The sequence below is a fragment of the Larus michahellis genome, chromosome 1, assembly GCF_964199755.1.
Source record: "Larus michahellis chromosome 1, bLarMic1.1, whole genome shotgun sequence".
Lineage (NCBI taxonomy): Eukaryota > Metazoa > Chordata > Aves > Charadriiformes > Laridae > Larus > Larus michahellis.
In genome coordinates this window covers 191412659-191438443 of record NC_133896.1, presented here as the reverse complement: position 1 = coordinate 191438443, position 25785 = coordinate 191412659, and the positions used below count along the sequence as shown (strand labels likewise).

At 42.6% G+C, this 25785-nt stretch overlaps 1 protein-coding gene across 2 annotated transcripts in view; it reads right to left on the bottom strand.

Moving 5' to 3' along the window:
- Nucleotides 1-25309, bottom strand: part of ITM2B (integral membrane protein 2B) — a 28872-nt gene extending 3563 nt beyond the window's left edge. Inside the window, exons 1-4 of one of the 2 annotated variants that reach the window (XM_074565651.1) lie at nucleotides 24742-25309; nucleotides 7151-7279; nucleotides 4246-4452; nucleotides 2125-2235 (exon numbers count right to left, since the gene is read on the bottom strand). In XM_074565651.1, the coding sequence (XP_074421752.1) occupies nucleotides 2125-2235; nucleotides 4246-4452; nucleotides 7151-7279; nucleotides 24742-24840 (546 nt within the window). In that variant the 5' untranslated portion in view covers nucleotides 24841-25309. The remainder of the gene's footprint in view (nucleotides 1-2124; nucleotides 2236-4245; nucleotides 4453-7150; nucleotides 7280-24741) is intronic. The other variant, XM_074565661.1, reaches the window with a different exon arrangement.
- Between the last annotated feature and the right edge of the window lie 476 nt (nucleotides 25310-25785).

Genomic DNA, 25785 nt, shown 5'->3' with positions numbered 1-25785 from the left:
TAAAATTGGCTCAACAACGGGAAGGAGGTGGATGAACAAATATACCTGGGCTTCAGCCTTGTTTCCCAAGGAAAGGAGGCCTTTCACCGTCTGCATATTTAAGCAAACTGCATCAATATATAGAAACGTAGTTCTTTAGGTTAAACTTATGGCTTTTTTAAAAAAACAAAACAGCCCAGAGCACCTCCATTTTCATAAAACGCCCTCTGCATGTATTTAGAGCCCATTTTAATGAAACACACGCTTTCATTTCATACATTTTTTTCCTTGTGCAACCAGTGTGACTGCAGTACAGCGAACAGAAATTTACTTACGTTGTGCAGCTGCAGAATAGTCGCCCAAATTTCAGTTACAAAACATTTAGCCTGATTTTCTGAGACATCAAATGCCCACAGCTCTTTGTTAATACAATGAGACTTAAACAGATGTCTCATAAAATCAGGGCACTCACTGTTGGGGACAATGATCAAACCAGTTTGCTTTTCCACAGATTTGCAATTAAATGCGTGATGCCTGGTTATCCTCTTACTTGTAAAGCAAGCATATTTGATTTAGTACTAATGAGAAACTAGGAAATTAACAGATTTTAATAGTGGAGTTTGTGTGAACTAAAAATGGAAACAAAACAGCATAGACAAAGTGAAAAAACATGGGGGGGTCACTGAGTTTTACAGACACCGCCTCATCCTTATGTTCAGGAAATGGAAGTGTGGTTAAATAGCCAGTCTCAAAATAGGCAGCAAAAAAGCGGCAGAGGACTTACTTGTGAAGTCGTTTTTCACAAGAAATTTATTTATATACATGAAGCACTCGGAAATGGCTAAAATGGTTCCTGGAGTCCTAGTTCCAAAGCCTTGTTTGAAAAGATGCAAACTCAAAGATGATATTAACAATTCTAAAGTTACAAAAGCCCAGTAAAATAAAATTTAAAATACTCTCCCCAAATCTTAGACAAGTTAGGTTATCAGCTCTCTTCCCCACCCGGAGCGTTCTGCTGTTCTGTGAAGAAACCAGAAGGCTGAGAAATTTTAATCTGCATTACAAGCGTATAGTTATAAGAGTTAAAGAAAAAGACGGTTCATATTAAATTAGTAAGACACCCCATTAGATTATCTACTCTGGCCTCCTCAATTTCACAGGCCATTTCGTTTCACCCAGTTACTACTACTAACAGAACAGCGTGTTCTGTGGTGGAGACAAGCCAGCACCAGCACGACGGGGCAGGCAGTTGTGTTCAATTACCAAACCCTGCTGGGAAGCAATTAGGAGCTCCCACAACATTATACTGTAAACTCACATTCGGTTGTTCAGCGATTGTGGTATCTCAGTCCTTTCCACGGTCCTTGTTTTTAAGGACAACGAATCTAGTTCCGAAGGTCTGGTGCTCGCAGAACCAGGAATCTGGCTGTACTAAAACCCCTCTTGCTGAAATGGGCCTTGCTAATCATACAATCCAAATCTTGACCACTCCTACGAAACCCCCCTGGAAACAGGAGGATCCATCTTAAGGCTGCTGGAAGGCTCGTGAACTCAGATCCAGTGCCAGTCCATCACACCCGGTGCCACATCTCATTTCTCTGAGCACGCACAGCCGATCCAACACACCTCACGTACATCACCCACGAGCCAACGGCATCAGGTCAAAGTCAGGTCAACCCTAAGGACTCCTGCTTTAAACAATGCCCACATGAAAAGGATTTCCCAGTATATCTACTTTAAGCTTCTCGGCTAACCAGTCTTAGCCCAGCGGATACATGCCTCACGGAAACTTCATAGTCGCAATGGATTATAAATTAAAAAACACCTAGACTACTATCAAAGAGTCTGGATACGCCACATCTACACTATTTAGTCAATCAAATTTGTAGCATCAAAGAACGAAATCAGGTTTGTTTGCCTTCCTCTGAATTAATAATTCCTTTATGATTGTAGTTAATTAACTAAGAAGGTTTTAGATTATTTTTTTTTCCTCTCTTTGCAAAGATCTCTAGTGATCAGCTTACTTGCTAACACACGCACCTTATGTGAATGCCAGCATTCTGGGGGAAAAAAGAAAAAAAAGGAAAAAAAAAATAATTCATTTTTCCCTGTCTTAAGAACAAATTACTTACGATTTTACCGTACCTTGATGTTGATGAGCAGCTCCAGGAAATTTTTTGGCGGCATAACAACTGAAGTGTTCAGAGGAATCACATAGCACTTATCCAGGCTAAGGTCAAGATAGGCAGTGAGTCTCTGTTGAGAAAATATTTATTTTAATCAAAATAATGAGAATGTCAGAAGATTCACATGCGGACTTTGCTAAACTGCTCTTGCCTCATGTTGTTCTTCAAATTTTGTTCACTATAAAGTCTGTCCAGCAAGGCCCGGTCTGAGAGTAGGTAAATGCAGAAGTAAAAGGTAGTCTTGTTGAGAGTTTGAATCCCTGACAGGAATTTGCGAGGCAGCAGGCGATAAGAGGCTCAAATGCACTACGTTAATGAAATTACAAAGGTGTACCTGAGCTACCGGGGACTCAAGTACAGTACTCATTTACTCCTAGTGCCCGCATTTTGAAACAACAGGGCAAAAACCTTACTCTGATCTCCAGGCTTTCACATTTTATTATAGCATAAAGGAGAAATGCTGCTGGTAAGAACAAAATATAGAAGGAAAAAACACCGCTACAGATAACACAACAAAAATACTTTTATTTTCAATTCTACTACTGACTTGAAGTATTAACGATTATTCATAGCTGAATTATTATCTTTATAGTACCTGAACTGCAGTATTTGGCATTATTTGATAAAAACAGAGATATAAAAGCCCAGGGAATTATCCTGATGAATCCCATGGCTCTGTTCACTGAGCTGTGTTTTACCGCATCTGTTCTTGCTAAAGAAGACATTCTCTCAAGCTGCTGAAAGCTCTGAGGCTGCGGACGTATACAAAATGCTGAGCACCAAGAGCCCAACAGTCAAAATAGTACCAGGGCAGCAATCATCACTGCAACTAATCTCATTACAGGGGAGTAAGTGCTGCGTCTATGGCAAATGATCCTTGCACTGACCTTTAGAGCAAAGCCTTTAACCCATTCAATCAAAAAGTAAATTTCTAATATTATATCGTTCCTATCCACTTCTTACATACCGCTTTTTTTTTTGTTATAGTTTTCCCTCTTTAGAAGTTTTGCTCTAACTCTTAACAGAAGCTCCCTAAATATATTCAGAAATATTTTTAAATGACATAGCTCAAGCAAGCAATGTTTTCCTCCAAATCTGGTTATGAATATTTGATAGATAGCACTCGTTTTGCCTGGAAAACTTTAAACTCTGAAGTTTGCATAAAAAAATAGGACGCTTCCCTATTCTTCTTTTTCAGCTTTGCTTAAAAAAAGCTGTTCAGTGAAGTATTCACAGCAATTAACTTCCCAAAAACCAGCTGTAGAACATTTCAACGCTATCAGACAGCTTCCATCAGGCTGATACAGAAAAGACGGGCTTCTAATTGTTTTACAGCTGTCGTTAATACCAAGAGCCGTAGGCCTGTCAACTGCCTTGGCAAAAATTTATTACTGTGATTCCTATCAATCAAAGTTTCTTCTACAAAAGAGGAAGAAACAGCTAAAAGCGCTTCAAAACTGTGGATCAGTGCCTTCAGGAACCGCAAATAGCCTGTGGTGCAAAAGGAAAATTTAGCTTCTGCTAGGCTTCCTACGGCATCTGGAAAAGGAGCTCTCTTCCACCCTCGGTCAGCTGGTTGCTTCCTGCCCCTTCTTTTGCTGCTCCGGGGTTTTTGAGCCATGCTACGAGAGCAGCCTCTGGGGGTGCGTGAACATACCTAGAGACATCAGACGCCACCAGGCCCTGCAGGCCGAGGCCAAAGCTGCGACGGCCCTTTCTAAACTTCCCTTGGTTGAGCAAAGTCTGGCTCGGTGGACTTAGCACAGCAAGATGTATATTCTCTCGACTTCCTCATACTAAGGAAAGGAAACAGCTCTAAGACTTTTCCCTTTCTAAAAACAGAACTGTATTTGCGAACGGTGGTTTACATGCTACCTCATGACGGTTGTATAACGCTGTACTTTGTATGCCCGGTTAATAATTGCTTGCAGCCTGCTGCTGATCAAAACGTTTCTGCTGCCTCCTCCACCCTCTGCTCTCCCCCACCACAATAATTAGGGAGTACATTCATCAGGATGACTGAGGGGGAAGATTTTTCAAGTTTTAAATGCTTTCAGCTTCTTCACAAATTATTTCTTACCCGGTGGAAGTCATGGACGATATCAGCAGGATCGCTATCAGCAAACTCAGGGACTGGCACGCTGATAAATTCAACGTCCTCCTCCTCCAGGATCTGAATGTTTTGCTCGATGGTGTGGTAGCGAGCACTCTGAGCCTCTGCCCCAGGCTCGGGTAAACTCAAGCCGTCTTCAATGTACTTTATTCCACAGAAATACACACCGCCCTGCTAAAAATAGCAAACAACCCAGCAACAAAAACATCAATCACTTTGTTAGAAGTTTAAAACTAATATTCTCAAAGTACTGCAGAGAAGAAAAACTTGTCAGACTAGATGAAATGTTTTCCCTTTAATTTGATTCACACACCAAAGTAGGAGCCAGTTGCTATCTACAACAGGGCCACGGGTAAAACCTTGATGGTACTGAACCCAGAGGGAGCCCTTCCCTTGAATTCAAGGAAAACAGGATCCCAAAAGCAGGTTCTTAAAATCTAGTCTGCTATTTTGCATCCATTATCTGTGGCACATTGCATCTTATTTTTAGAAAGACAATGAAGTTCCTACACCTATATACATGCACATTATTATTATTATTAAATTTTGATTTAACTGCAGTCAATAATTACAATTTAAGACATTGAAACTGACCGTCCAAATCACTTTTAAAAAGCAAGTCTAACTCTGAATTTGATCCTGCTTAGAGTAGGGGGTTGAACCAGACAACTTCACAAGTTTCCTTCCAACCTCAAGCATTCTGTGAAGCTGCTTAGTCTTAGGCTTCAGAAGTTTTGAAAGTCAGTTTCTAGAAGAAATTATTTTTTGTTCTGAACAGTTTTAAAAGACAAAAGGGTAATAAAAAGAAATTAAAACAACTATTTTGTGTCCTTCTGTCACAGTACACGTGTCAGTTACCCAAGTGAACTGCAAAATGAAGTCCTGAGTCAGAGGAAGTCATATACCAGATTTATAGCCAGATAGTTTTAGAAACACACGATTTATGCATATGCACATGCCATCGATCTAAAGTCATTGACAACATGTCTTCAGTGCAATGTTAGCTCAATTCTGAATGTTTCCTTCTCCCCAGATCTGACTCGTGAACAACAAGTACCACAAGTTTCAATTAAACGGCACTTTCAATTTCAGCTTGCCGGCAGGTGGAAGGTGCAGCACTGCGGTGCCAGGCACGGATGAGACATGCAGCAATGCAGCAGGCCTTCAGCTACTCTGAGCTTGTTAATCCACCAAGATACGCTACGCCGTTTAAGCATCGTTTGCAACGCTACTGCTCCCCTGTAAATTAGGTTAACGTGACAGCCAAAGAGACTACAGCAAGTTCAGCTAGAATTTCTCATGTTATCAGGAATAGTGTGTCCAGCAGGACCAGGGAAGTCATTGTCCCCCTGGACTCGGCACTGGTGAGGCCCCATCTCAAGTGCTGGGTCCAGTTTTGGGCCCCTCACCACAAGAAAAGACATTGAGGTGCTGGAGCGGGTTCAGAGAAGGGCAACGAAGCTGGTGAGGGGTCTGGAGCACAAGTCTTATGAGGAGCGGCTGAGGGAACTGGGGTTGTTCAGCCTGGAGAAAAGGAGGCTGAGGGGAGACCTTATCGCTCTCTACAACTACCTGAAAGGAGGGTGTAGAGAGGTGGAGGTCAGTCTCTTCTCCCAAGGAACAAGCGATAGGACAAGAGGAAACAGCCTCAAGTTGTGCCAGGGGAGGTTTAGACTGGATATTAGGAAAAATTGTTGCACTGACAGGGTTATTAAGCATTGGCACAGGCTGACAGGGGAAGTGGTTGAGTCACCATCCCTGGAGGTATTTAAAAGACAGGCAGACGTGGTGCTTAGAGATATGGTTTAGTGATGGGTTTTGTCAGTGTTAGGTTGATGGTTGGACTTGATGATCTGAAAAGTCCTTTCCAACCCAGGCAATTCTATGATTCTATGTTTAATCATTTTGCTTTCTACATTAGCAGCTACTAAAAGGGGGGGGAAAATAATGCTGGTAGCAGGGACAAGAACACAGAATTTCTGCCTTATAATTTGGTGTGCTACCCAGTGGGCTAGAGGGATTCATGTTTTGGTTATACTCTCCCTATCTGACCCCATGAATCTTGCTACCTCAGCAGTTTCTGAAGGAGGGGGGTGTGCGTTCGCACCACCTGAGCAACAGCCCAGCACATCCACCGCCGCCCGGTGACAGTTCCCCCCCTGAGGAAGACAACATTTAACTCGAATTTCCAATGTTTCAGGTAAACGTTCCACTTCCCTGGCACTGCTGCCTTCGCAGGGCTCCTCTTGCAGGGGTGCCATTTGTTAAAAGACTGAAAATACATTTTGTCAGAGGTCTAATCCTGTCAGCGTGGATTAGACTTGACGGAGCATGTTTAACCACGTTGGCTGTGCTTCTCCCACGTCCCCTGCAGGGCCTGTTTTTCTTATACCTGTGGAAGCTAGGAAGGAGGAGAGTCGCTGCACCGCTTTCACAAGCGGTCCCTTTCCTGCGCGTTAGCAGTACCGCGTGCCTCTAGGAAATCTGTGGTCAAACAAGGAGGTTTTCAAGGGGTTAATCTACCGCCAGTATTGAGCGCTGCTGAACAGAGAGTGAGCAGGTGGAAATCTGGGGCACCACTGGTGTTCCCAAACCCAAGTCCTATTTAGATACAACCCTTTCTCTGCAAAGGAAGGTTTTCAGAAGCGTTGCTCCCTTTTATTTGCCAGCTTCGCTCCTGCTTTCCTCTGCTGATAGGTAACTTCAGAGCAGGCCATACACTTTGCCTTTAGAAAAGCTGAAGTTTTAGAAAGATAAAAATGGGAGCAGCAAGGCAAGTTGGTTTAGTCTGTTGCTGTTCTTCCCTCTTCTAAACATAAAGCGTAACTGAGAAAAATGCAACCCTCCCATGACAAAAATGCATTTGACTTACCTGGAATGCAAAATATTTGTACAGATAGGCACCACCCAGGATCACACCAGCCAGCATAAAGGCCAACCCGAAGCACATGCACCAGCACCAGGCTCTCCTCTGCCCGACCGGCACAGCATCCTCAGGGTCCTGCAATGCATCACAGAGACCTTCAACAACAACGTTCCCAGGACACGCATGACAGCAGATACTTCAGGTCCAGCCAGTACAAACATCGCATCCATCAGAAAAGGCTTACATGCGCTTTAGCACAATTGTTTGGAAACATATTTTATTTGGTAGAGTTCAAAACAGATCTATGTAAGTTGAGGTTTAGGAAAACTTGTATTAACAGTCATTTTTAATGCCATCGTCACTGACAAAATCAGCAGACTTAACTCTTAAGGAAGAGAAAAACATAACAAAATCTCCCAAGATACCAAATAACACACAGTGAGCCACTTTAAAGATTGCAGACAGAAAAATATCCATTCTCAGGCAAACTCCATGCAGCAACAGCAGAGCGAGGAAGTCAATTCAGAAAGGTCAGATTCTTTTTTATCTTGGTATATGCAATTTAAGTGAGCTTGAAGAACCAACAAAAGATCAAAGGTAATGAGAAGAGCAAAATACATCATTTCCTATGTTGTTCCATCAGGACAAAAGAGACTTTACCACCTCTTTGCTGGCAGAATAATAAGAGTGGAAAAAAAAAAAAAAAAAAAGCTCTGTAAGTTGTAGTTAAGGAGGCTTTCTGCTCAAAGACAGCGTTGGCCATGCCTCACTCTCTCTGCTGTGCATGTTATGCTAAAGGCATGACAGGATGTTTCCCCTTTGGGGCACTAGTTTGCATAACCATGCAGTCCCCACAGGCATCTGAAGCAATAAACTGCTGCTTGCAAAATCCTCCCTCTATCAGCCACACCACAGCGCTCTTTCCTCCCCAAAGTGTTTGCGTTAACTCACATCCAAAAAAAAAAAAAACAAAAAAACAAAACCAAAACCAACCAGAAACACCTCCCCCCACCATCTTTGAGTCACCCTCTTCTAAACCATGACGATCCTGGGAAAATCTCAGAATTCAAAGCAATTCATTACCCCATTGCAACCAAAAAAACAATAGGGTAGCATGATGACCAAGGCGAAATCATTACATCCAAATAAACAAAAAACGTCAAACCAGGACGAGTGAAGCGCTTGAGAAGGCACCAATAGCTACGGTTGTCAGTCGATGTTCTGCCTCATGTGGTTTTTTTTTGCAGTATTTGCTAATTAGAATGATTTCCCACTTGAACGAAGTCGTGGGTGTAGTCCCCACGCTGTCGTGGTCCAGTGGGGAAGGAATTCCTCTCATCTGGCCGAAGCCATCTAAGCAAGTCTGATGCCAAATGGAAAGGGGACCCTCCCTGTAAATGGTGGGGAGAAAGAAGCATTTCCTGAGAATGACTCATCCCAACCATCCCTGAGAGGGAGAAACAGTCTTTTAGATGGACTTCTTTTCACTGATTATAGTGGGAAATTCCATGGTTAAAAAAATAGGTAACTAATTCATATGTAGCTAAAATTAGGTGATGTGAAACCCACCTTTATAGTACACTGCAATTATCTTTGATACAGAAGTGGCAATGCAGCTCCTTTGCCAGGCAACGGCTGCCAAAACCTGATTCAGAAATATTTAAGAGTCAAACTGAAGAGATTTCATAGATTTTGGTTTATGTTACCTTGCAAACTACCACAGTAAATCAGATTGCAAAATCTCCATCTTCGGAGGTTTTCGAGACTCAACCAGACAAAGCCATGGCTGATCTTGCTTTGGCAACCATCCTGTTTCTAAAGGGAGCTTGGACCAGATGACTTCCAGAGGCCCCCTCCAACCAACATTTCTGGGACACGTTACAAGGCAAAGTTAGAGCGGCTAGAAAACAGTTGCCGTGGACTGAAAAAGCAGAATGAAAAGACAAGTAATAACTTTTAAAAGTGTTTACGTTACTAATTATTTAAGGAATTCAGCGTGAAGAATCACAGGATTACTAGCCGCGTGGTTTTTAACTTGGCTGTTTGCAAAGACTGAGAATAGAACATAATACCCATGGTAATCTAATTAACTTTCAGGTCAGGTTAAGATTCACTGTGAATTCTTCTATAAATCATCTCAATTATAAATCTAAACCAGGTAAAACAAGGATTTTTATTTTTATGTTGCCCCTTATCATTAGGTAACTATTTCCCTAGATATTTCAACGCATAAAGGACACCCAATTGAAACTTTTTTAAATAGCTGTCATTTAAACTGTTAGAGGTTAATGTCAGAGAAACGAATAGAAAACTGGCTCTGGGATACAATGCCAAAATATTCCCTAGTGAAGAATATAAAGAGTATCTTTATTCCTTCCCAGTGCTGCTTTTTTTTTTTTTTTAACTCCAAGCAGAATTATGCATTAGTGGAGTAACTGTCTCTTCCATTTTTACATCAGAAAGACTTACAAAATATGCATCTGGGAAATGGCGCAGAAGGCATACACAGCGTGAACGCCTACCTGGAAATGGGGATTAATGTCAAATTAGTTTTGCATACGACACAAAAATAATCAGGGAAAGGAAAGTCACTTTTACCATGCTAGGAGGAAGCTGAAGGATGAGTTTATCAGTATTTCACCATAAATAATTTTTCTTTAATACAGGAGATGACAGATGTAAACAATATGCTTATTTTAAGTCTTTAATCCTCTACCAGCAGCTAAATTTTATCATTATTATTTCTGAAGGCATCCCTAATGGTAGCACAGTAACGTATTTTGTATTTGTGGTTGCCCATTGCATTGATTTGTCCACAGCCTACTGCACAGCAAATTTATTTAGAGCAAGAGTTCAAGCCCAGTTTAGCCTCTTGCTTAGGACTCTGCATGAAAGTATTGCATCTCGGTACAGAGGAACCACAAGCATTAGGTAACACTGCAAACATTTTATGCTTTTGAAGGAGAACACAGAATTTATTTCCTTTTCTGAATCTGAAACCTAAGTATACCATCAATCAGCTTAAACCACCTTAAATTATTATAAATAAGCTACTGAAGCTAAATTATACTCTTATTAGTAGCTGTCCCATGGCTAACCTGGCTAAGCTTTTGTATTGTTGCCATGACAGCTTAGTTTGGGCTGAATTGACCCAAAAGAATAATTCATCCCTCGCTACATAAATCTGACCCTCCGCACTGCAAGAGAAATAATTGTGAGGGATGCTCACCCTCCTTCCAGGTGACTCATGTTCTGAAAAGAAAAAAAAAACACAACAAGCAACCATTAAGTGAAAGCGGATCCCCACTAAGAGGGACAGTGCTGAATTAGCACCTCTCCCCACATAGTTACGACCGCACTTTGTTCCCAGACAGCAGCGCCAGCTTCTGAAGCCACAGCACAACGTGAGACTGCAGCCTCACGGACTAATTTTTCTCTGGGTCAGCTTTCCACTGCCAGAGGTACCTGACAAGAGAAAGCACCGTGTACTTGAGGTGAAGACTGACCTCTAAAAATATGCCCCTCTACTTTTGTGAGCAGCGATAATTGAGCATTGCTGTTCCAGTCCTTTTCTCCCCCCTCTTCTGCTTCATCCCTGCCCCGTGTACTTCCAAGTCCCTGGTGAATCCTCAGCCTTAAGATGATGCCACAGAACTAAACTTCTCCAATGCAAAATGCCTTAGGAGGAACTGGATGCAAGCCCAATACTGGCTTGTTTCCCTTGACGAGCTGATTGTTCTAATTGGAAAACATTTGATTAGCTTGTTTCCCATGGACAAGACATGAAACAGAAGCATCTCTCCACCACTTGTACACTAAACCCTACAGCGTTAAAATTAAACGGCTCAGAACTTCCCAATCTGAATAGCTTCAAGCTCTGCAGGAACAGTTTTCCTGTAGATTGAAAATGAGAAGTATTAAATTCTCTTTTTAAAGATAATTTAATTTTAAAAACGTTGGTAGGATTCTCTCAAATCGGTCATCTTCTCGCAAAGCAGTTGCAAGACGACTGCAGTTTTGAGTAAAGTCCCCTTCGTCAGTGACCACAGCAGCTCAGGTAGAGCTGCACTTGGTCTTGGTACTGGGACCCTCAAACACTTCGGAGACGAACAAATGATACCACGATTTACCAAATGATACCACGATTTACCAAAGCACCTCTCAATTACAGAGAAAGAGAGATCTTCACAAGAACGTATTTACGACAATTAGCTTTAAGTGTTCTGGAGTGGACTGGACTGAAAGAAAAAAAAAAGTTAATAACCTCTAAAGCTGCAAACATTAGCAGTTAATTAATGGCTACCGGCCATAAATTCTCTTGCTCTTTTCAGTTAAATTTTAATTTTACTTTTTTTTTTTTTTCCTCTTTAAATAAATGCTGAATTTCAGAAGCACCAAATTCATGTTTGGGGTAACATCACAAAATTATTCTAAGAAACTTCAATACTGAGCCACAAATGTGTATAATTAGACTTGGTAATTACTTAGATTTTCCCCTTGTGGCTTTTTGTACATAGTGGAATATAATTGCTTTAACATTATGAAAGTAAAGCAGTCTAAAAAGTTACAAGGCGTATGTCTAGTTCATATTAAAATGGGTGAGAAGATTATCAGACCTTGTTCCATTACAGAAATTAAGGACACATCAGTTATATGATTAAAAAAAAAAAAATCATATGAAACAATTGGGTAAGAATCCACCTATACCAGATACAATGGATGTGCTAGGATATGCTGTGGAGACTCCAGAATACTGTATGACAGTTGTGCACCTATGCAAAAGATAATGTCCCAAATTTAAAAACAGATACCACAGCAATAAAAATAATTTTGGGAGGGGGAAATCTCTTTCAGAACTGACACGCAGCCTTTGATCCGCAGAGAAAACAGATGCAGAGTATTACTGAGTATAACAAATATTACTAAAAATGTCTGCAGCATAATACACAAACTGTCCATAATTATGCATCTGAGAATAACATCTTTTATTTTTACATATATATATATACACACACATAGACACACATATAAAAGCTTACAATTTATGTGAGTAAAATTAGCTAGAAGCCGTTCGGAACAGTTTCCTTCCGAGGTCCTTTGCGTGCCAGTCAGCTCAGACGGATGGACAGAATGCAGTGGGGCCTCTCAGCTTCCTAAAGGCAAATATTGACCAACTGCAGCTTTAATGAGTGGAATGGGGAAAAGAGAAGTTAATGACTCCCTGAAAGTGTTTTTTAATGAGGGAGGCTAAAAAGTCTTGAAATAAAATACTGACCGGCGGCTGAATAAACAGAATTCTGTTGGTCAGGCTTGCCTGCTCTGACTTGTAAATCTGACATCTGTAGAAAATCCTCCCCAAAAGACAGTCAATTTTAAATGAACTCAATTTAGAAAGAGCTCTGCATTCCTCCCATGGTATTCCTGCCTGAAGACTGCTCCAAGCTTGGTATTCTATTTATTACTTGTTGCAGATGGGAAATTAAGGCAGGCTTTTTTGCAAGACTCCTCACTTGGCAGATGCTGCGAATCTGGAAGGCCGTCATGCTGATCCGCCTCTCAAGCCGCAATTTTATGCCTCCTAATAAAATTAAATTTAAATTTTAAGTACAATGACCTTTTAACTTGCCAGTTGGAAAAACAGACTCTATAGACAATAAATGCCTCAGAGATCGCTCGCTTATCACAAGGAGTGACGTATTCTTTCTACGCGGATGATGAAGCCTGAAAAGATGCTAGGGTTGTTTATGTGCAGTTGATATCTGAACACTGCAACCCCTCTGCGGCAGCACTGCCAGTTCCTCTTCTGTCAAGATGGACAGGGACTTGTCCATCTGGCCAAAGGCTCTCTGCCTGAAGAATAGCATGAAAACCAAACCTTAGTTCTGGTGTTGCTTGTTGCAGTCACCCAGCTTGGATAACTAAGGGGATTAATTCATTAGAATTATCTATGAGGCAGTTAGTACTATTAACCTCTTCCTGTATTTCTAATCTCTGTATATGTCCTGTAGAATAACATTGTAAATACAAATTCTGTTGTAAAGCACTAGGACATCAACCAGCGAGAAGAAAATACATTCCAAGAGATTTCCAAAGTTCAAAGCACAAGATCATTTTTCTATTAGTTGAATGCTATCTTTCACCAAATAGTGGGGGTGTTTTATTAAAAAAATTAGGTGTCTGCCAAATGACTTATTTCATGGTTCAAACGTCATAACCATCATGGAATAAAAACATTAATATAAGCTGCCATCTCAAGATCATCTTAAAAAGGGAATCGGTGCTGGTGGATAGGAAGGAAGCTGCATGTATTGGGAAAGACGAAGGTGAAGGAAGAACAAAAACAAATTGGAAAACAGGCAAGAAAAGGGGAGCGGGAAATAAAACTAGAGAGAAACATGGTGGAACATGAAGAGTTCAATTTCTCTGCAGGAAGTCAAGGAGTATTACAACTGTAACGTGAACATAAAGGATGTGAATCAGCAGTTCACCCAGAGCTATGTGATAGAGGGACAATAAAAGAAGCTGTCTTGGAAGAGTAATCCTGCAATTCTTAACCGATGTGAGTAATCCTGATTTACCTAAACACTGCCTTCAACTTCTGAGATAAGAGATTACAAAACTTGATAGCAGCCAACAATCAAAGAGGACAGGTAAAGTGGAAGAAGCCTGTAACTATTTAGTCTGCTGTTTTGATTAAATTTGGGAGCAGTATTGTTAAGAGTGGTTATTTTTATTGTTGGCTTTAGTTCTTACAAGGCCTAGAAAGAGAAAAAAAAAAACAAAAACAACACACGCAACCCCAACCACACTCATTTAAATGGTCTGAAAGTTTTGTCTTGGTAGACCAGGCAAGGACTTCGTTCAGGTGATTCACACGTACACCCTTCAGCTATATCTTATCCCAGGCTGTCTACAGCAATTGTACAACTAACCACGCACTATATTCTACTCCGTTTTCTTCAAACTGTGTTCTCCCAATTTTTCCACTTTTCTCTGTCCAGTTCCAAGATCGCCCAACTCCCTGCTCTCACCACCAAACCCAGTGGTTTCAAGTCCTCCTATAATTTCCTTCTTATCCTGTGTCTATGCCCCCTGTATCTTTCCCCATCCCAAAGCAGAGTTCTCCAGTCTGTGCCACATGCAGAGTACTGGGCAAACCTTATTTCCATTCCCTCCCTTCATTAATGCTACAAGACAAACCATTCACCACATCAGCGTGCTACAGTCTCGGGAAGAGGAGCTGGGCTACGGCCACGGAAGTGCTACATTTTTAGCCTGCCCCACCAACCAACATTAAACCAACACTCCTAGTACAGCAACGAGGAATTTTTAGCAAACAGGATCATAATATCATCTCATATTCCTTCTGAACATCAGGAAATACTTTTTTAGTGTGAGGGTGACTGAGCGCTGATGCAGGTTGCCCAGGGAGGTCGTGGAGTCTCCATCCTTGGAGATATTCAAAAGCCATCTGGACATGGTCCTGGGCAACCGGCTCTAGTGAGCAAGGGCTTGGCCCAGATGACCTCCAGAGGTCCTTTCCAACTTCAGCCATTCTGTGATAACACATCTACAGTCTTTAAGCAACACTAATACTATACAGGGAGAGGATTAATAAATAACCTTAATCACTTGCTTCATTTAACAAAAAATAGATAAAAAACAAATCCAGGAGCGCTGGGTCTGTGCTAGACAAGTAATAAAGCTCCCCATATCATTCATTTCCTTTGCTTTGGGGCTTTACAGTTCTCCTGCCTTCTTCCTCCTCCCCTTGCCCCCAACATGAAACTTCAACAAAACCTACAACACTTGGAAAACACGTTGCCTTTAAATGTCTGGTTGTTGAATTCAAAAGTTCTTGTGCCACTGACAGCCACAGAGATCTACAATTGCCACGGGACTGAATAAAAAAGTTTTCATAAGCTTTGTTAGTGAAGAGGTGGTGAAAGCCAATTTTTTTTATATGCTGTATATATGTTGATGAAGTTACCTATACATTTTCATAAATTAGAATGATGGAAATTTGTTGTGCGTTCCACACCTATTAAGAAACAAAAAGTGTTCTGGTGGAACAGTTTGCATTTCATAGACCAAAACACACAGACAAAAGCTTGCACAGATATCTGGCAAGAGGTGCCCGAGGGATATTTATTTCTTTTAAACAAGAAACCCCAAGTCTGAGAGGTTATATGGCACATTCTTCAGAATACATTTTGCCTTCAGAAAACAAAATCACTACACCCTTTACGGTGACAGCATGTCAAACATGGCATTTAACTGTCCAATTTTTAGAAATGCTTCATTTTTACACATTGACAAAATAAATCCCTTTCCCCACCCATATTCTTTGACTTAAAATTAACTTGCATTCTACCATACTTACAAAAACTACACTAAATAAATCTATAACTTCAAATGCAATATTTCTCTCGACTTTAACCTGAATTATTAGCTCAGTGTTTGAAAACAGGAACTGAGAAGGTTCCTATTCCACTTAAAATAGATCAATACTGAATTATCTTTTTGACCTTGATTGTTCCAGTTCCTGTCTCTTCCTTATCCTGCTCGCTTCTTATGTCTGAAATTTCTCTGCTTTTTTCCTACGACTGCCTGAATCTCAGACATTAAGTGTGATGGAACGCTATGTGGATTTAACCTAGATTTCTCTCAAGGCTATTTTCCCAAGCGGTGATGGCTCTTTCACCCAAGAGATCTCATTAGCATGCACATATGCACCACTGAGCCTCAGAATTTAATAACTCTATTCCCAGTTGAGCCACAGATGGTGTGTCATCTCAAGCAAGTTACAAACACCATGTCTCAGTTTCTCTCAAAAGTAGAATCTAGCATCGCAGAAATCACTCGGGAGGTCTTGAGTCCAGCCTCTTGGCTCAAAAGGAGAGTGGACTCTGAAACCTGTCAACATTGCTCAGGGCTCTTGTCCAGTGAGGTTTTGAGAACCTCCAAGGACTCTGACTTCAAAGCTTCTCTGGGCAACCTGCTCAGCATTCAGTTCTCCTGCCGCCGAAAAACACTTTGCCTATACCCAGTTGGAAGCTCTGCTTTTTCAATTTATGCCCACTGCCTTTTCATTCACCTCCCCAGGTGCTGGGAGGCTGCTGTGAAGTCTTCCCACAGCCACCTCATCTCCAGGCTGAGCAAGCACCCCTCCCTTGGCCACTCCTCACAGGGTACATGCTCCAGCCTCCAACCATTGAGGTGGCCACTGCTGGACTCGCACCAGTCTGTCGATGTCTTTGATGTCTTTTTTTGGATCGGAAAGCTCTCAGCCTTCAGCGATGACAGTGACTCGTGCACAGCTGACTGTCCACCCAAAGGCTTGAGTCCTTCTCAAGCAGATCAGCTTCCCAGCCAGGCGGTCCCCAGCCCATCCTGATGGAGGAATGAGTCTGTTCCATGTACAGGACTTTGCATTTGTTATTTCTGAAACTCACGAGGTTCTGTTCAGCCCATTACTGTAGCCTGCTGGGGTCCCTCTGAATGGCAGCCTTGTCCTCAAAAAACCATACCTTGCTTATACACATTAGTGAATTAAGATGCGTGGTACCCGTGCAGCAAGCGGAGTTCTCCGAGTGGAAGCCATTCAACATGGCAAATACAGAATAGCATTTAATTGTAGCACTTAGGAGTAACAGCACAGAAGAGCTGACCTTGAAAGGCTTACATTTAATTACGCCCCCTTTCTAGAAGAAACTGTTGTAACAATCTGAAGGGCTTCACTGTAATTATTCCCAGCCTGAAGTGGTGCACACGCTGGCAGCACCCAGCACCTGGCTGCATCACACCCTGCAGAAATACAGATGCTGGCCGATGTTCAAACACCCTATCAAGCAACAAGAAAACTTCCCAAAACTGCAAACCTTAAGCAAGACAACACACTGATCACACCGCACAGCTGCCTCAAAAAGCCACATCCAGCTTCCTGCCCTGTAAAGAGCACTGCATTTTCAAATGTGTAAATGCAAGGGGTTTCTATATGGGCTGTATCTTCTAAAATAAATAAATAAGTAGACCTTCATGATTCAGCAATCCACCCCAGAGATCAGTGCCCCCTCCCCATATGATGTCCCCAGCCTACTCTTCTTCCAGAGTCATTCCACTGTCTCATTCTACCCTCAAAACAGCAGGAAGCTGCCATCAGAGTCAGGACTTTACTGAACCCTAGGAGGAAGACAACCACAAATTATCCAAGGATTTGCATTCAAGGAACTCTGCTCTTAAAATGCCTGTGGGTTTTATTTTTATGTGTGTATATATACAAAAAATAACATATACTATATATTTAATAATACATAAACTTTATAAAAATATTTGTATAGACACACACACTGGCACTATTTGGAAAGGGCAAACAAAACAACTTATTTTTTCCATGATGTCTATAATAACTGTTGGACAAATATTACTTCGCTGTTTTTTTCATGGTAAATTTTTAAGGCTGTTGCACAAAGGACCCTTGCTTGTAGATGCCGCATCGATCACTCAGATAGGTGCTGGAGTTGGAGTCTCTCTACATGTCCATTGTGGTCCAAACCCTAGGCCACGTGATGTCTGCTGGAAAACCATTCCTGACTTCATTGCAGAGCTCAATCTTATTAATTATCTCATTCCTTCGTTTTACCACATCTGTAAAATTAGGACAGATATCTGAGTTTCATAAATTAGCATGCTTTTCATCTGTAGATTCAAAGTAATTTCCACTGAGGATAAAAAGCAGTACATGAATAGTAAGAAAATGAACGTTGTATTATTCATATGGATCAGGAGACTAAAAGCAGATAATGCTAACCTTTGTCAAGGGGGAGGGAACAAAATAAAACAAACAAAAAAAAGGAATCCATGCAATAGCTAACAGAATGCACCATTACTTATCCCAGCTGTAGTTCTTATGTTTGAAATACGTCACAATGTTTTTGGAAGCACAGAATAAAGCACATTTAAAATGACTAGGACTTAAAAATGCAGTATTTGCTTTTGAAGATATTTCCCGACAGTCATAGAGAGAACTATTTTCTTTGTGTGTAAGCTATTTAGTGCCTGTAGTTAGTGGCTACTGGATAGAAAATATGGATAATGCTGACAAATATTCCAAAATCACAACTGCAGAAGAGTTAGCTGAAAACACTACTGGAGGTAAGTATGCTAACCATTCTTACAGCCCCCTCTCAAATGACCACTAGCATCAAAATTTATTAAATTGCTAATAAGAGAAAAAATGGAAAGCACCATGCAAATAACGAGGAAAATTGATTTATTTGAGTCTATAGGAATACAACTGTTAGACTACATTTGCAACTGTAAACATTTCATTAAAATACTTAACAGGAAAAAAAACATATATACACCTTATATTTTGAAATTAAACTCTTCTTGAAATACACATTCATATGTTGGAATAAATATTATAATGGAAGGTGCCTAAACCATTTCCCTTGAAAATACTGTTGATTCCAAGAACATTTTCTTTCAAGTGTTTGTTTTTACAGGGAAGTTCAGCATTTCATCTTCAGAAATGAACTAATTTAACTTCAGCTTTTCCCACTGAACAGAACTTTTCGTTCCAACAGCCTCTGTTTAAGTGGTATTTTTCACACCACTATGCAATGTTAACATCCAAACTAATTTTTTGCAGCTTATCAGAAAGAAAATAATATTGCAGCACAGAAAGACAAGAGTGAACATATGAGAAGTATTTATGGCATTATCTGTAACAATGTATTACAGCACAGGATAGTTTTTTTTAGACATTGCGCTGTGTAAAGATTCACCTAATTACAGACTTTGCCATGTGACAATGTTAAGCAAAAAAAAACATTCTGCAAATGCATTTGTAGGGCGAGGGGCCTCAGCCAGGTATAAATTTGTTCACCTGAAAAGAGAAACTATTTACAGGTGCGTAAAGTATCTGCATTGTGTCTATGCTCATCCCCGCACTGAATTCATATAAGCCGTAATGATACGTACGGATATCAGCTCTTGCTCAGACAGACAAAAACATAAATGATACAAACAACTGACGAAGCAGTTATTACAAAGGTCTAGTAGAGTACATCCTGTTTGAAATGTTAAATACCATTCTTCTGGGAAACAGTTGCATTTCCAAACCAAATCTTTGTATTTGTTATTCAGGTCGGGAAGTGACGAGAAACAGAAAAGGAAGCGAGATATGGACCACTGACAGAACCCCTCTGGCCCACAGGTTCATTTCCATCGCTGGGGGGATGGGGATGACACAAGCTCTTCCATATCACTTTTCGAACTTTCTAACCTCTGATTCCAAATTTCTAAGCTCACTTCAAAACAGTGAGAGATTTTCAGACCAGCACCACAAACTTTAAGATTTTTTTTTTTTAATATATATTTTTTTTAGTATTGTTCTCTCAATTGCTGGCAACCTCTACGGAACAGCTTTAGGAGCCAAACATCTCAAGACCACAGTGATCTTATTTTCAGGAAGCTGCACTACTTAACCAGTAGCACAGATTCACCATCTAAAAAGGATGCAGCGGATGACATCAGCCACAAGACTTCTTTTCTTGGGAAGTGTTGCTCATGAACAACCCCTGCCACAAATTTTGTTTACCTGAACTTAATTTCCCTGAATTTATCCTTGCAGGTACCCATAAACCCAAATAAGTAACAGAATTCTGTGTACCCTTTGTGCCTGAAACTGAAGGGTTTTCATCTGAGGTTTGGTGGTTTTTCATTAAAACCTTAGTGAAGTCAAGGAGGAAAAGGGGGAGAGAATTCAGTTTGCTGGGATTTTTTTACTTCTGGTCCTCTTTTAAATAATCATGTCTTAATCCAGAATGTTCTGACAGACAGCAGAAGCTGGTTGGTTTAATGACCTAGTTGCATCATGGAAAATATAGAAAAATACAAAGTCTGCTCTTTCCCCAGTGGTGACTGGTGAAAGGCCTATAGAAAATTTGGCTGGAGGAAGGCAATAAAGGAAATAAAGAAGCTCCTCCAAGAAAAAAAGAAACAAAACCCAAACAAAACAACCCCAAGACGCCCACCTACAGGCATGTCCCATAAAGCGGGAAAACCTGCTTTCCTGACAGCAAAAAAATAATCAAGTGTCTATTTATATATAGTGTATACTAACAGATATATAGCATAGAAATATATGTTACATAGTATTTATATATATATTTACACAAACATAGGGTATAGCAACTGTAAAGCTAATACCTTTATCTCAGAAATAATATCAATTATACAAAATCTAAGGGTTTTTTTACATGGGAAAATAGTGCTCATTGGTTACTCAACAGTATTTCCCACGTAGACCCTCTTACTTTGTGTTAAAAGGGCCTATTTTAGTATGCTTTAGAAAAGATTAAGCTAAACTGAAAAAAAAAATTAGAGTGCAGATGTTTTAATGTTCTCATAAGGAATAAACGCAGAAAGCTGCTGCTTTTAAAATTCTTAACATTTACACTTTCACATTGAAATCTCTCTGCAGATACAGCTATCCAAAGGTCACCTATGATTCCTATGTTTGAACCCACAGCTTACGCCCACAAGGCTGTATTTGGTAAAGATGTGCTGAACTGAATGCCCCAAGGGGAAAAAAAAAAAAAATTAAAAAGAAAAAAGAAAAATAAAAGGTTACCACCTATCCTGGCAGAAGGGAGCGACTGCCTTAGAGTTACTCGTTACTGAATGCGCAGAGAGTTTTGGGGAGGACTTAATGTACTGAACCGACTCTGCAAACTCTGAAGACTTCAACTATGCTCACTTTGGCTCTCCAAAGATCTATTGTAGGAAGAAATGTTAAAATACCACACACTGTTTGTTTGTTGGGAAACTGGGTCATAAAATACCCTATTGTACTGACAATGAGCAAAGTGGAAAATTAAATGCGGCCTGAGAACCTTCACTAAGAGTATTCTGTATTTTGGCCAAGAATGATGGCACAGAAGTTACCATCCAACATTAGCAGCAGAGTTGTAATGGTTGCCTACAGTAAGCATGGAGCCACTTTCACAACACACAGTAATACTGACAGGTGATTTATGCAGAGACAGGATTAGCACTCTTGATTTTTTAAACTCCTTTTAAGTAGCATCCTCCAATGCATAAGACCATTGCCTTCTGCAAAAGCTTTAAGCTGTTGTTCCCGTGATGCATCCCCTACTCTTCTCACGTCTTCCTCTCCTTCCTTCCCCATTTAATTCTCTATTAGTGTCTGCATCAGAGGTTACTGGGCAAATTTTGGTGAGATCAGAGTATTTCTATGCCACACCATCAGCACATTTTGTGTGCAAACGTTCTTTAATAAGCCCTAGGAAGACTGTCTACTTTAGAGCAATCCTGCAAGGGCAGACAGAGTGGCCGTCTTCACGACACCGCGCCGGGAAAAGAAGTAGAACAAGACTGTGAAAGAACTAGTCCAAGAGCACACCCACGAATCTTTATTTTCTGGACATTTCAGAGGGTTCGGCTTATATAATATCAACTGGTTTACTAATATGTCTTGCTCAAATCTTTGGAATTTCTTGATAATAAAATTCTGAATAAGCAATTCTGCTGATCCTCTTTCATTCTTAAGCATTTCCATTTACTTCAAGTCCAGAACGCCTTCCAGGACTTTCTTCATAAAAGAAAGCTTCATTAAATGTTGTAATATTTTCCATGTTTACACTTGTGATCCAGATCTTTTTATTATCCTATAGAAACAATGTCCATAAAGATACCAGAGAGGGGAAAACAAATGTCCCATATATGCTGTTTTGGAGATGTGACCTTTTTTTCAGTCTACGAGAATTCATTCTTCTATATACATTCTTATATTGCCTTCAAACCTCACTTGAAGCTAAGGGTTTTCCCGCAATGAAGTGACATGAATAATACATTTGTCAGATGTGGTTTACTTTTCCCCTTTCCTCCAAAGAACTGCACAGGCAGTAGAAGTTCCTTGGGGGGGGGGGGGAAGATTCATGTCTAATGCATTTATATTAGAGAAGGTAAAGTTCAAAGCGCATATCTTACATTTACCTCAAAGGTATGAGGTTTTACAATGACCCTCAGTTCCCTTTTTTGACCAAGATCTGAGAATAAACTCCCAGACTTGAAGATCCAGATACATCTACAGCTACATGACATAATTTGTTTCAATACTGTTAAACCTGCATGGATTGCATAGCCTTTTCTGCTAAAACTACAGATGATGCCACTGTACTCAGATCTGCTTTTATTTACGCTCTAACACACCCAAGGTCAAAAAAAGCTTATTCAAGAGAATTTTGTACACCGGTAGGTACAGGTCTGCAGTTCTGCTGAGGAGAGATGGAAATGTGTCAAGGAGAATGTCAAAGGCTCGATGTCCCTTAAGAGCACTCATTTGCTTTTGGAATTTTCATCTGTACAGAGCATCCACTCCCAGCATGCTATTTTAGGACTGTTTTAAGCCTTGTTCAGGCATGTTCATCCCCTGATAACACTGCAAGAACTTATAAGTAGCTACAGTGAGACCAGACCACCTTTTGACCTGGTTAATAAATGTTTGTGAGTCTCATTTCTAGGCAAGGGAAGCAGTACTAAGACCTGAACAAAGTTAAGGCAGATCCTGTATCTCATCCTCAGCTGCAAGAATTTACAGCTCCGCCTTAAGGAAATCATAGTCAAATAACAGGCTTCCATCAATACCTGGACAGGGTCAGGAGTATTTGCTCCCCAGTGTACAATTAGCCAGATGTATCTTGTTTGTTTAGCAGTAGGAACGACAAACCCAAATTGGTAGTCTATCTGGGAACAAACACCATCCAGGGCAGATCTGGATTCCAAGGTAGTATGAAAAAAACCCTTTTTCTGGAACTTGTATTTTATGTCTTGCTTACGTGCTCAGTGTCAAACTGATCACCAAACCTGGGGTCAAGAAGGAACTCCAAAGCTCAAGCTGGGCTCAGGGAATCCATTCCCTTCGGGAGAATAGCTCTCCTGCTAGGAACAACTATGCACACAGATCACCCAACGGATTTTCCTTAATTGCAGGCAATTTGAGTAATGATACTGTCTCATTTGTTGTGCCACACTGTTCTAAGGACTTAAATACTTTGGTCCGAGTTTTATAAATGCAGTACGTTCAGTAGAAGTGTGAAATTTCACCACTTGCTGTACCAGGAAGAAAACATCTTCTGGTCCCCCTTGGTTTTGAAATGACAGCGGGTTCCGCAGGGGAAGAACCTGGCCCCATCAAAATCATGGCAATACCTACACTAGGGCACAACTTCATGCTAGAAATTGAACAGGCACTGTCTTCCCAGGCAGAATTTCCTCATAAAGACTTAGCAAATTAAAAAGCACTATCTTTTCAGCAGAACCAATCTGGTAATTCAGAGGCCTGATGCACAAAAGATTGTGAAAGCAAATGAAAACAGCAAAGCACGCTGTTTATGCGCGGCTGGCCATTTTTCAAGTTTTCATTCTCTTTTCAGAGAGCTCAGGGCAAATTACACTACTCCTAATTAAAAACTGGTTTTGATTACGGGAGCACAGAAACTGCAACCCCCAAAACCTTTATATTCTGGGCAGGTTTGGTTTGTAGTTTTTTTTTCCGCTTCAAAAAAACTTTAAAAGCCGTGGCTGCTCTGTTCTTTGTTGCTGTTGGGAGGCGCGGAGGGACGGCGACCGGAGTTCGGGTGCTGTTTTGGGGCGGGGGGAGGCAGCTCTTTGTTCCTTTATTTAAACCAGCCCAAGTTTCACGGCGAAGTTCGCTGGTAACACACCACCACCACCAGGCTCTGCGGACACAAGCACGGCCCCCCAAAAACCTCCCCGACTTCATCCTGGGCCGAGAGCTTCCCTGTCCCTGAAGCCTTTGGGATTTGCGAGCTCGGATTCACCCCTGCGGCCGGAGGAGGAGGAGAGGGGGGTGGTGGCGTGGGGTGTCAAAGGCGCTGCTGAAGACCAGACGCGACCCAGCCGCTCCCAAACACAACCCAACTTCCCCGACCGACCCCAGCGCAACGAAGGGGCGACGCACCGACCTCGGGGCAGGCCGGGCTGGCCGTCGGTCGGTCGGTGCCCGGCCTCACCGCGCTGGGCCGGCGAGGGCAGCCCCTTCCCGGGCCGGCCTCCTCGCTCCCCCTACCCCCGCCTCAGCTCACCGCCCCCCGCGCGGGGGTCCGGACGGGACCGCGCCGCAAAGGAGACGAAAAACGCTTTAAAAACTGAGCTGGACACGGTCCAAGCGGTGTCGGGTTAAAAAAAAAAAAAAAAAAAAAAAAGCCAAAGCACCACAACACCCAAACCACCACAAAAATCCCCCAAAGTAGGGAGAAGCGGAGCTTTAAAGCCCGTTCTCCTGTCAGCCATTTTAGAAGCGTGAGCTGAAGGGGCGGGGGGGGGGGGCGGTGGGGCACACCGCTGCGCACCCTTCCCGGCTGGCCCGCCCGCCGTTTATCTCCGGGGGAGTGGGGAAGGGGAAAAAAAAAAAAAAAACAACCCCACATAAAAGAATTAAACCGTCGCCAGCGTGTTTCCCTCCACCCGGCAGCACCCAGCCCAGCCAAGCCCCCACCGCCGCGCAGCCGGGCCGGCCTTCAGCCGCTCGGCCCCCGGTCCCCCACCTTGGCGTCCGGCGGCAGGATCAGCACCTGGCTGTTCTCCTCCTCCTTCTTCGCCGCCTCCTTCTGCGCCAACGCCGAATTGAACGACACCTTCACCATGGCCGCACCTCAACGCCCCGCACGCAGGAGAAGGACGAGAAGCAGCCCGGACCGGCGGAGCTTCGAGGGCTACCTCCTGCCTTAGTCTCCCCCCTCCCGCTGCCGCCTCGCCGCGACTGCCGCCCCCGTCCCCTTGTCAGGCGGCGGAGGAGGAGGAGGAGGGGGAGAGGCGGGGCGGGGAGAGGGGTAGGCGGTGCCTGACAGGGGCGGGCGGGAAGAGGGGCGGTGGGGCCTCGCCCTCCGCCCGGCCCGGTGCGGGGAGAGGGCCTGGTCACCTCTGAGCCCTGCCCGCCCCGCTGGGCCGGCCTCTCTGCCGGCGCCTGGCTGTGCCCCCCTCGGGCGGCATGGCCTGCAGCGGCCCGCTGCCCCCGCCCTGGCCTCGGCGGGGAGATCCGGGGGAGGCCCGTCCCCCTCAGCCCCAGGCCCGGCTCCTCTGCAAGGCCTTAGGGGCGTCCCCGCGCCTCCCCCCGGGCTCGTCGGAGGCCTGGCGGGGCCCTGGCACCCTGCGGTGGGGTTGCGGCCCGGCATGGGGGTGCCACCTTCCCCGGGGTGAGGGGGGGCACAAGCGGTTCGGTTCAACCGGTGCGGTGTCTGCGTTTCTCAGGTTGCCGTTTTAATTAGATTTTTATTAAAAGAAAACGTTTGGGTGTTAACAGTCGGGAAGTAAATCCCCAAAATGGTATATAGGCAGCGTGAAGGTGAAGTCCACCGGTTGTTAAACCCTGTGGGAAGGATACGAGGGGCACCGGTAAAGCGGAGGTGACCTTCCCCCTTCCTCCCCGACACAGTGGAGAACCCATCGCACCATCCTGAGCAGGATGCTCGTCGGTGAAACACTGCGGTGCAGGCAGTCCTGCCACGGAGACGGTTATGGTCCACTGCGAGAAGGATTTCATTTTGGTGACTCACCTGGGCAGAGTTGATTTCCTGGCAGGAGCTTTGGCA